The sequence below is a fragment of the Hemicordylus capensis genome, chromosome 3 (genome assembly GCF_027244095.1).
Source record: "Hemicordylus capensis ecotype Gifberg chromosome 3, rHemCap1.1.pri, whole genome shotgun sequence".
Classification (NCBI taxonomy): Eukaryota; Metazoa; Chordata; class Lepidosauria; order Squamata; family Cordylidae; genus Hemicordylus; species Hemicordylus capensis.
The window spans coordinates 6,562,276-6,574,208 of NC_069659.1; the positions used below are offsets into that span (position 1 = coordinate 6,562,276).

At 47.7% G+C, this 11,933-nt stretch overlaps 1 protein-coding gene across 5 annotated transcripts in view; it reads right to left on the reverse strand.

Moving 5' to 3' along the window:
- Positions 1–871: 871 nt before the first annotated feature.
- Positions 872–11,933, reverse strand: part of P2RY2 (purinergic receptor P2Y2) — a 54,096-nt gene continuing 43,034 nt past the window's right edge. For 4 of the 5 annotated variants that reach the window (XM_053312896.1, XM_053312895.1, XM_053312894.1 and 1 more), the window contains one exon: positions 872–5,169. In XM_053312896.1, the coding sequence (XP_053168871.1) occupies positions 4,092–5,165 (1,074 nt within the window). In that variant the 5' untranslated portion in view covers positions 5,166–5,169 and the 3' untranslated portion in view covers positions 872–4,091. Of the gene's footprint in view, positions 5,170–9,102; positions 9,150–11,933 lie in introns of all 5 variants that reach the window. The other variant, XM_053312897.1, reaches the window with a different exon arrangement.

Below are 11,933 nucleotides of genomic sequence, written 5' to 3' on the forward strand. Positions count from 1 at the left end.
TCTCGGCATTTTGATCCGGAGGACGATATGTCTCCAATAATAAATTTATTTTTAGGCCTGTTATTACCACCCACTGCTTTTAAAGGCAGTGGTTAATGACTTGAGCTTCTCACCTTGATGCTTAACTCCCACAGGTGTTTACCTCACCTGGGCGCTTTCCAGATTAGACCTTGCAACTGGGTCATGTTAGACTCGGATCTTGGAAGTGTGCTTCCACACTTCCTGCGTTGTGACATCACAGTCCCTACGTGGACAGCAGGGTGCCGTTCACATTTCCAATGCCTTGTTTTGAATTTAATCACTGCGATATAGAGCTAGGATGTCATATATCCAGTGTAAGAAAGGTATTGTTTTGGGGGGTTGTAAGTTTTCGTGAGACTTCTCCCCCTGCAGGTTTTACGTTTTGAATGCGATTTGCCAGAACGCTGGGGGAGTAGAGCGTAGAACCGTGGGTCTACTGGAGCCGTGGTTCCGTGTTACGTCTGATTGGGGTAGAAGTGCAGATCAAATGCTGATTCAGAAATCTATCTCACCCTGTTGGCTTTCTAAAAAATGTGCACATTTGAATGCACATTTATTCAAGATAATGTGCATTCATCTCCTTCCTTTTTCTAAAAAACCCTGGAAAAATCTAATTTGGTTGTGGGTTGTGGGTTAGTGACCTCCCAGGTTTGGGCCAATCAGTGAAGTGCACAGCTGGTTTCTGCAGCAAGCATGTGAATTTGGTTCCCCCTGAGCTAGACCTGGAAGAATAAGTCTCAACAAAATGTCGTGGTGTTTGTTTTGGTTTGGTTTTTGCACAGAGACTTCACCACTCAAATTACGTTTCTCTGTAAGCACCCCAAGAGAGAGAACAAGGCTGTAGGAAGAGTAGCAGACACAAGAAATCATTTATCAAGAGAAATAATAGGACATGGACATAGTTACAAAAATAAAATGTTTTGCCACAAAGATCTTATGCAATTTCTTGGTATACATTATTGTATCTGAAGCAGAGTTCCACAGATATCCTGTCCATGGGATTGGATTACCAACTTATTACAACACTTATTATTTATTTATTTAGTGCATTTTTATACCACCCCAACCCAAGGTCTCACACTTGCTGCTCTTTTCAGAGCAGTTGGATCTGCAGCCATTAGTTGACGATCTTGCTTCTTCCAAGCCACCATAAGCTCCTGCTGCTGATTTCCGCAGATCATGGCTAGTGTTAAAGGCATAGGAACAGGACAGATCATGTGTTTCTGGTCAGTTGGCAATCCTACTATGTTGCCGTGTTTCTGTTTTATTTGTTTTAGTTTAGACAAGATCAGCATTACTCCATCATTGGGGGCAGGTCCTTCATCTCTCCTCTGAGTATTGCCTCAGAGGAAGGGAATACTTAATTTTTTGCAGAGCTCTTCAACTTTTTCAGCGGTTGTAAAACTTGCAGAAATTTAGCAGGTGAAGCTGTCCCCACCAGTTCCTCTCCATGCCAGGAAAGGCTTCTCCTGCTAAATTCCTGCCAGGCAGGCAGCTGTAACAGGCAGAGGAGCAGAGCCAGCATAGAAACATGGCAACCTTAATTATAGTAGTCCGCCGCCGAAAACTCAGTTATGCAAAATGATCATCTACCTATCTTTCTGATAGGTCTCTGCTATGTTAGTATAACACCAGCTAAATGGCATTATTATTAATATCATATTTATTATATCTATTTAGGCTGCTTTCCCAATGGTCAGAGCTTTGTAAACTATTTAAAAACAACACAATGAGATAAAAATCATACAATGAAACAGCAAAGAATCATCCTAAAAAACAGCCCCCAAACAACGAAATCAACCAAACACTGACCAAAAGGTTTAAAATGCCCTTGTTACAAAGTTTTACAGCCCTTATGGCCGGGATTCCCACGACAAATGGTGGCGGGAGGTGATGGAAGTTGTAGTTCAGCAACATCGGGGGGGGGGGGACAGGTTGAGGCCCCCCACCCAGGGGTGTAGCTATAATTGAGCAGATGCATTCAAAGAGCCCAGGTCCCCTAGCTCCTGAGGGCCCCCCCCAGCTCCACCCCTCCCTATGTTCTCCATTATCTCCCTCACTCCAAGAGGCCACTGGGGAGAGGGGCAAACAGGGCCCCCCTCTCCCCTAGCTATGCCCCCGCCCCTGCCTTATGGTGTTCTAGGCTGGGAGGGGGGTCGCTCTACAGAAGCAGGCCTGAAGGAGGTTCTTCACATCTAGGAGCAGGTTCCTGAGTCGTGGGCTGCCACGGCAAAGGCCTGCGTCTTGCGGTCACAGTTCTAAACTCCGGCAAAGAGGGCGTGAGGTGCTGATCATCTGACCACAACTGGTCCGCGGACCAGTACAGGGAGAGGAGGTCTCCCAGGTATGCGAGCTGCAGGCAGTGGGAGGCTCTGTAGCTCCACACCCGCACCGTGAGCTGGGCACACAACCGAAGCGGCATGACACACAGGGAGCCCATTCTCACGACATGAGCTGCCCGGAGAGGAGAGAGTTCATCCAAGTAGCTCGTGTTGTCGGGGTGGCGACCAGGAGGCTTCCCGGCCCAGCTGCTCCAGACCTGGGTAGCCCAGTTCCGCTACCCGGGCACAAAGCGAGGTAGGAGGGAAACAGAGCCCAGCCGACCTCCCTTTGTGGTGGTCTGGAGCCCCGTGGCTCTTGAAATGGCTGCCAGGAGTGGCGGCCATAGAGCCCGGTGTGAAGCACGGCCAGCGAGAGAAGTACGGCTGCATTGCCACAGGCTGTCTCTTCACTGCTCACGCAGTGCATTGTGGGATGCGGGAGGACTTCCTCCTCTCGATCCCACTTTGGGAGACCACCACCGTGCCGGTCAAGTGGGAACGTGAGCGGTGGAGCCCCAAAGAAGCTCCAGTTGTCTGGGGGTGGGAAGGTAGATAGGATCCTGCCTCCCCCGCAGCCCACCCTACTTTGTCATGATGTGAACGACCTTATTGGCTGTGATGGGACCTCCCAGGCCTGTTCAAAGATGAACCACCATATTTTGCACCAGTGGAAGCTTCTCAGCCATCTTTAAGAGCTTCCCCCATGTAAAGTGCATTGTAGTAGTCAAGCCTAGCGGTTATAAAATCATAGGTCAACAGGGCCAGTTCTTCTCCATCTGGAAAGGGGCAGGACCTATGCAATAGAAAGCTTGCTCATGGAAATGCAGTGAACTTTAGGGCTGGGAAGGGATTTGAATCCAGGTCTTCCCAGTCCAACTGGATGACTACACTAGGGTTGTCAACTGACCAGGCAAAAACTGGCCACTGCTGCTCCTCTGATTTTGACAGACTTGCAAGAATCAGGTGCTGAAGCTTTTCATGGTATAAAGCTAAGCTGTAGATTGCTGCTGCAGATCTAATTCAGACAGCTAGCTACAGGGACCGGATCAGAACTTGGCAACCCTAGTCTATCCAAAGAGCCGGAGAGGTGATAAAAGTGTCCCTGGACCGCACCACTTCAGGTTGCAGGTTGGTGACAGCACGGCTGAATTATCTCAAAAATAGAAGATTTCTTGTACACAGAAATCTAGATGTTGTGGAGAAAGTTTTGAGCTGGGTTTTCTGCCTGCCATTCTAGTTTTCTATGTGCAGAGATTTTTTAGCATTCAGACACGTGACCCAGACCCTCCCCTCCATCTGCAAACAGAAGTGATACAGATCAGGAGCAATGTTAACGTGGGACACACTCTTTGTATAGACCAGCTCTAAGACCTTCCACTGCGTCACCTGGCCTCTTACTACACAGGGAGCCGGTCTTCCTGGCAGCTCCTAATTACCTGTCTGCTGTGCTGTAGGATAGAGATCATCCTTGCAGGCCGCTTGGATACATGAATTTCTATTTTGCTCTAAACGGATACCAGGATTAGACCACATGCTCACTAGCACCCAGCTACCTAGAAGTGCTTTGGGAAGGGGATGTACACACACATGGACATCCCTGTTGCTGTACCATCTCCTGCTGGTTCAGGCTGAAAGTGCCCTCCCAGGGTCCCAGGAGCTGAAAACATAAACCCACTCCATGCGGTATGGAAAATCCAGCCCACAGGTAGGTAATACTGTGCAAACAGGTGAGCTCAGGAAGGCAAAGTGCTAAGAAACCATGCCTTTAGCTTTCATGGCTAGATGGTCTCTGGCACGCTTGTGGCAGTTGGCTGTGCTGTCTGAACCAGTTTGGTTCCCGTCCTTTGCTGGCGTTTTGGGGCAAGCAAATTTCACAAACTTTTGCCCCGCCAAGAAGTACAAAATGGGGTCCAAGCAGCTGTTGGTGCTAGCCAACGGCCGGGTGACTTTATAGGCCAAATTGATGGCGTTGAGGGTCCCGCAGCTCAGGTCCCAGCTGCGGAAGGCATAATACAAGGTGCGGGTGATGTGGAAAGGCAAGAAGCAAACGATGAAGACCAGCAAGACGATGATGATCATCTTGAGCGACTTCTTCTTGGAGCTGGACATGCGGGTGGTGCCGCGGGTGGGCTGGAGCAGCTTGTGGGCCATCATGCAGTAGCAGACGATGATGATGAGGAAGGGAATGCAGAAGAGCAGGACCAGCATCACCGAACTATAGATGATGAACTGTCCGAAAAGATCTTTGGCGGACGTGTCATGGCAGGTGATGCTCTCGCATCGGGGACTGGTGGTGACGAAAAAGAGCACCGGGGACTGGCAGCCGATCACGATCACCCAGACGATACCCGATACCCAACGGGCATACCGGACTTGGCCCCACTCCAGAGACTTCAGTGGGAGGCAGATGCCCATGAATCGATGGGCACTGATACACAGGAGGAAGAGGATGCTGCAGTAGAGGTTGGTGTAGAAGAGGAAGCGGACGATCTTACACAAGGCCACGCCGAAGGGCCAGTTATCTCCCGTGCCGTAGTAGTACACCAGGAGCGGCAGGGAAACCACGTAGAGGGTATCGGACACGGCCAAGTTGAACATGTAGGTGGTGGAGGCATTCCAGGTCTTGATTCTGAAGATGAAGATGTAGAGAGCCAACAGGTTGAGGCAGAGGCCCACCACAAACACAAGGCCATAGGAGACAGGCAACAGGATATACTTGAACTCCTCGTTGAACTTGCACTTGTAGTCTTCTTCACTGCAGTCATTCCCGGAGGAGTTGGTGGTGGCAGCATACAAAATGCTCAGCGGGGTGACGTTTGCCATGGCCCTAGAAAAACCAGAAAGGAAGTCACAAGTGGCAATACTTTTGAGCAGTGCTAGCTAACCATGCTTGGGTACATGTAGTGGTATTGTGAAATAGTGCTATTGCAATATAAAAGAAAGGAAAGGGGGGAAAGGATGAATGGAAATTCGGCACTAAAGCCTACTGCCATGGGAATCAGAAGCGGAATAAGGAGCAATGGAGGCACAATGCATTGCATGAAATGGGAAGCAATAAAACCAGCTGAACCTGCAAACCAGAAGCTTTTGATTAAATGCACGGTAGTCCTTAAAGGGCCCAGTAACACTTTGCCAGCCCACACGGGACACTAAAGAAAACAATGGAATGCAAAAATTAGGCAATGGCATCTGGATGCCCCAAAGAAAGCAAATGAATGGCAGATAACCATTCCAGGGGAAAGGGCTAGTGTGTGGAGGGAACGTTGGGCTGATTCAGTAGGCTGCTCTTAGAGTCTTTATTTGCATAAGTGATTGTAGATCCACAGAAGGAGATCCACATGTGTATCAGGTACCTTGAGCATAAGTGAGATGTGCATCCATATATGTATCTGAAAGCATATATCTGTACATGTACTGTCATGTACCTGTCTGGAGTGTATCATCTTCAATGGGATATATATTGCCATCAATATTTGCTTGTGAGTGGAGATCTACATTTGGGTGTACATCTGAAGTGCACGTCCCATTGGAAGTGCTGCAGTGCAGAATGCAGTTTGGATGCAGATCCACATGTGCAGAACCTTTGGCATTTGGATGCAGAAGCTTCTGCATTCAGAAGTTTCTGTATTTGATGCAGATTCAGATGTACATCCCATTCAGACCTGCAGCTCCCAATATGTGTTCAGAAGCCTGATTCCACATGTGGATGCCTTCTCTGGGTTGGGTGTCTGGTTTCTTTGATGTAGGACGTGGTAATTTTGTTACTGGATTTGGATGTTTTATCTTATGTTACTTCTCACAGTTCACACAGTCCTGACCACAGAATGTATCCTTTCTTATTTGAAATTCTCTATGAGGATAAACACCTTCAAAGGGGCGGGGGGGGGGACACACAAATATATTTTTTCCGCTTTTCACATCAGCTGCCTAGTGAGGAAGTGTTTGGTGACTGTTTAGTGCCCTGCACTTGACAGTACACATATTAAAAATGACTGAAATCTTTCTCTCTGCTTTGCAGAGAATTGTGCAAAGAACATTCCTGAACTGCTCCTCACGCCTCCTCCTAAATTACTCTTTCTGGGTGCAGGAGGAACATTTCATTTAAATGATTAACTCCAAGAAATGATTAACTAGCCAGCTGTCGTGATGTGTGGGAAGATGAAATGCAAACAGGCTGGTTTCTCTGCATAAGTGGCAAACACTACACACACACTCTGAGAAGGTACAGAAGAGGGCAACCAAGATGATCAGGGGCCTAGAGCACCTTTCTTATGATACAAGACTACAACACCTGTGGCTTTTTAGTTTAGAAAAAAGACGACTGTGGGGAGACATGATAGAGGTCTATAAGGTCATGCATAGTGTGGAGAAAGTGGAGAGAGATAGATTCTTTTCCCTCTCACACAACACTAGAACTAGGGATCACTACATGAAATTGATTGCCAGGAGGTCTAGGACCAACAAACGGAAGTACTTTTTCACACAACACGTGATCCACTTGTGGAACTCTCTGCCACAGGATGTGGTGACAGCCAACAACCTGGATGGCTTTAAGAGGGGTTTGGATGACTTCATGGAGGAGAGGTCTATCAATGGCTACTAGTCGGAGAGCTGTGGGCCACCTCCAGCCTCAAGGGCAGGGTGCCTCTGAGTACCAGTTGCAGGGGAGTAATGGCAGGAGAGAGGGCAAGCCCTCAACTCCTGTCTGTGGCTTCCAGGAGGCATCTGGTGGGCCACTGTGCGGAACAGGATGCTGGACTAGATGGGCATTAGGCATGATCCAGCAGGGCTGTTCTTAGGTTCTTATGCCTTCTGGCCAATCAGTGCTCCTGACTGTGTGGAGGAACTGGGGGTATATACACACAAAGGATGACAGTTCAGTCACTGGGCATCCTGGTCTCATGGGTTGTGGCCAACAGGCACAGTTTTAGGGCCAGCCCGTCCACTAGGCAGTCCTGGGCAGTCGCCTAGGGCACCGATTCTGGAGGTGGGGGCATAAACAGTCTCAGAATATAGCACTGCCCATTATTCTTTCTCTCCCTCTAGCATTGCACAGCAGCATAAGAATGTAAGATGCAATGCTGCCCCCTGCTCCTCCAAGGGCCTGCACACCCTGCAGCCCAAAGTACACAGCCTTCTTTGCTCGTTGCACCTCAGTCCCTAGTCTATAGCTAGTCGTCTCATAAGTTGCATTCCCTCTCCGGAAGATAGATTGCCTTCCAAAAAGACATGGCCTCAAACTGGATTTCCAGATTGACAGCAGCCTCTTTTCACTTCTGAAGGGTTGCCCCCAAAGGAACTCTCTCACTGTGTCCTCAGCCCAGCGAGAGTTAGTCATTTGCTGGCCATCTAGGTGGGCTGGTCATGCGGCCTCACAATTGAGCAGCCCGCGCCACACAAGTTAAAGCCGGGGCTGGAGCCCCCCGCCCTTAAATCAAACTCTCAAAACCACTAGGACTGGCCCTGCACAGCTCTGCTCACCCCCAAGCACTCTGTGTGCAGGAGACCCATACACACCCCTTTCCAGGTGCATGCCCTTGCTCTGAGCAGCTCAGAGATTCTGTTTCTGCAGTGAGTGATAGGCTACGCTGCCTTTGGGCTTCATAGCTGCTTGCACGGCTTCATCTCTGCTTTGCAGGTGCTGACCGCAACTTTATCATAAGAGCATAAGAACAGCCCAGCTGGATCAGGCCCAAGGAGGCCCATCTAATCCAGCATCCTGTTCCACACAGTGGCCCACCAGATGCCTCTGGGGAGCCCACAGGCAGGGGTTGAGGGCATGCCCTCTCTCCTGCTGCTGCTCCCCTGCAACTGGTATTGAGAGGCATCTTGCCTCTGAGGCTGCAGGTGGCCCACAGCCACCAGACTAGGAGCCATTGACAGACCTGTCCTCCATGACTCTGTCTAAGCCCCTTTTAAAGCCATCCAAGCTGGTGGCCATCACCACATCCCATGGCAAGGAATTCTATAGATTCATTATGTGCTGTATGAAAAAGTGTTTGGGGTGGTGATCCCTGTTCCTAGTGTTGTGAGAGAGGGAGAAAAATTTCTCTCTGTGTCTACCCTCTCCACTCCATGCATAATTTTATAGACCTTGATCATGTCACCCCTTAGTTGCCTCTTTTCCAAGGTAATGAGCCCCAGATGCTGTAGCCTAGCCTCATAGGGAAGGTGCTCCAGGCCCCTGATCATTTTGGTTGCCCTCTTCTGCACCTTTCCCAGTTCTACAATATCCTTCAGATATCCTTTTATCAGAGCCATGTCGGAGTGAAACAGGTTAATGCTGGCACTAGAAAATCCACACACATAGCAGTCCGTCCCCCAAGCCATTCCGCTCAAATTGATAGGGCTGACACCTGATATTAAAAACCCTGGGTGATGAATGGCATGAGTTTTAATAGACACATCTACCATGTAATGTCTGAATAGATCTGTTGCCTTTTGGGTGATGTGCACCCATCTGACAGCAGGCACCAGGGAAGAGGTGTTCCCTGCTGCATGTGAGAGAAAAGGGGGGAAGGCCTCTTTAGGATGGAGCTCCTGCAACAAGCTCTTTGTAAGCTCTTGTGTTTTAAATAGTTTATTTATTAAATTAATTACTATTCATGATTAATTAACCTGATCAGCTGGAGGCACATTTTTTGGTCACTCTGGATTAGACTTTTAATCAGTTCGCCTGACCAGTTAATTGACTAAACATTGCAGCTAGAAAACAGCCCAGGTAGCTCTCTGGCTGCCCACACCAGCCTCTTATCTTTACCTGTGATTGTTGCCAGCTCTTTGCTTTCTAATTAGAAAAAACACAACCTAGGAAGAAGCAAGATAAAGATAATGCTTAAAACCAACCCTCCCACAAAACCACTGTGAGTTCGAAACTTCAAAGTGCCACACAGAATTCCCACAGTTGCGAAGCTTGGCAAATTGGGACTTAGTTCTGAGTAAATGAGTTGGGCAGCAGGGAAGCAACCTGCCTAGAGGGCAGGAGGCCGTTGGTTCGAATCCCCGCTGGTATGTTTCCCAGAATATGGGGGACTCCTATATCGGGCAGCAGCGATATAGGAAGGTGCTGAAAGGCATCATCTTATACATCTTACGTATAGGTGGTATTTGACACAGAAAAAATTAGCATTGATGTATGAAAATGTTTCAAACAAATGTTGGAAGTGTGCACAATATGAAGGAACTTTTTTCCATATGTGGTGGTCATATGGGAAGGCGGATATTATATATAATGAGCTGAAGAAAAAATTTTAAATGACATTTCCTAAGAGGCCAGAATCCTTCCTGATGGGAATAACTCAAGGAGAGTTTTCCAGAAGAAATTTAACATTTTTAATGTATGCAGCTACGGCGGCTAGAATAGTATATGCGCAGAAATGGAGAGACAATAAAATGCCCTCAAAAGAAGACTGGTTGATAAAAATTTTGGAATATGCTGAGATGGCAAAACTTACAGCACTTATAAGGGATGAAAACTTGGAATGTTTCAAAGAAGATTGGGAGCCATTCTTACTTCACTTAAAGAACTATTTTTCTAATATGGACCTTTCAGCAGGGTTTGAAATATAGTAATGACAGCAGGCTGGGTTGGGTAAAATTGAGTAGTAATGTGGAGTATGTATGTTTTGAATTATTATAGCAATGGTTTATCTGTATAGTTAACGTGAACCGCGCAGATAGGTAAGTGGGAAGTCAATATTTACTTAATCAAATAAATGAATGTAGTTGGGTTGTAAAGTATTGTAGTAAATTGTAAAGAATGTAGTTGGATTGCAAAAACCAATAAAATTTTAAAATGCAAGGAAGGAAGGAAGGAAGGAAGGAAGGAAGGAAAGGCATCATCTCATCCTGCGCAGGAGGAGGCAATGGAAAACCCCTTCTGTGTTCTACCAAGACAATCACAAGGCTCTGTGGTCGCCAAGAGTCAACACCGTCTCGGTGGTACAACCAACCAACCAACCAACCAACCAACCAACCAACCAACCAACCAAATGAGCTGGACACTGGTATGCTTGACATCCAAGGGCTGGGCTGAACGTTCTCTCAAGATATACAGATCTGCCGTATGCTGAGTCAGATCCTTGGTCCATCAAGCTCACTCACTGGCAGTAGCTCTGGCAGATTCAGCCATGAAAACCAGCTGGGTGACTCTGGGCCAGTCACTTCTCTTTCAGCCTAACCTACCTCACAGGGTTGTTGTGAGGATAAACACAATATACATCCCTCTGGGCTCCTGGGAGGAAGAGCAGGATATGTGTAGTACATAGATGGATGGAGAGATAAAATCTCTCAGCCTCCCTCTGTCTACTCAGTGCTGCTTCCCAGCAGGCAGGATTCCATTCCAGACTCATATTTGCATGTGGAATGGGTGTTGTGGATGAAAAACAGCAGAGAGGAAAAGGCTGCACAGCCCATTTCCCGCCCCATCCATCACCCCTGCAAATCACTGCTTCCTGATCACACTTTGCAGAATAGATGTGGCAGCTGAGAAATGTTGGGAAATGTGCCTGGGACCCACCATGCACTCTTTTAGCCTGCATGTAGCAAAGAGAACCCTCCCTTCTTCTTTGCCCACTAAAGGATTCTGTGTGATTTGACAGCCTTGGCTAGAGTGTTGGACTAGGACCAGGAAGACCTGAGTTTGAATCTCCATTCGGGTGACTCTGGGCCAGTCATGTATCTCGCAGCCTAACCTACCTCACAGGGTTGTTGTGAGGATAAAAATAACCATGTCTACTGCTCTGAGCTCCTCGGAGGAAGAGTGGGATATAAACATAATAAACAAACAAACAAATAAATAAATCTCCTGTCGCGATAAAACCTAAGCATGTAAAAGGTGTCCCCTTTCCCAGCTGACCCTTTCTAAGAATACCGCGCCAATTATAGACCTGTCTAAAGACAGATGTATGGAAATATTAGGAAAATATCTAGGCATCTCCTGCATTTGCTGTTTCACTCTGTTGCACTGATTTTATTTCAGGACACGGGCTGCGTGCACCCCAGAACAAAACAAAAAGTTAGACTTTGCATGCAAAAAGGTCACACCGAGAAGCCCTTGCAAAGGCAACAGACCTGCATCGTTTTCTAATGAGATGGCAATTAGAGTTTGCAATTACAGTTCTGGTTGCTAAGGATTAGTCTATATGGATCTGATGACTATTTGGGGATTATTATTTGAAGAAGAGCTCCTGTCGATTGGCTTTTGGCAATGTCTAGGATCTCTTCTGCTTCTTCTGTGATTTCAGGAGATGGACTTTACAGAGAGAGAGAGAGAGAGAGAGAGAGAGAGAGAGAGATATTCTCACAACCTCCCCAAAGTGGGCCAAGAGAGCCTAGCCCAGTTTGGGGAGGTTGTGTGCAGCACCAGGAGCCACCTCAGCAGCTAGCCCTCCAAAGGACCCCTCCCCTAAAACATTTTCTTTTGATTGCAAGGAAAAAAACTTGTTCTTTTGATCGTTCTTTTGATCGCAAGTCACTGCCATGTGGCTCCGCGCGGCGGCGACTCATTAGGAGACCCCCAACTGGGAGGCTACAACAAGCCTCCCGGCCTCGTGGGTCTCCCCAGAATGCCCCGCACATTTGCACAGGGCA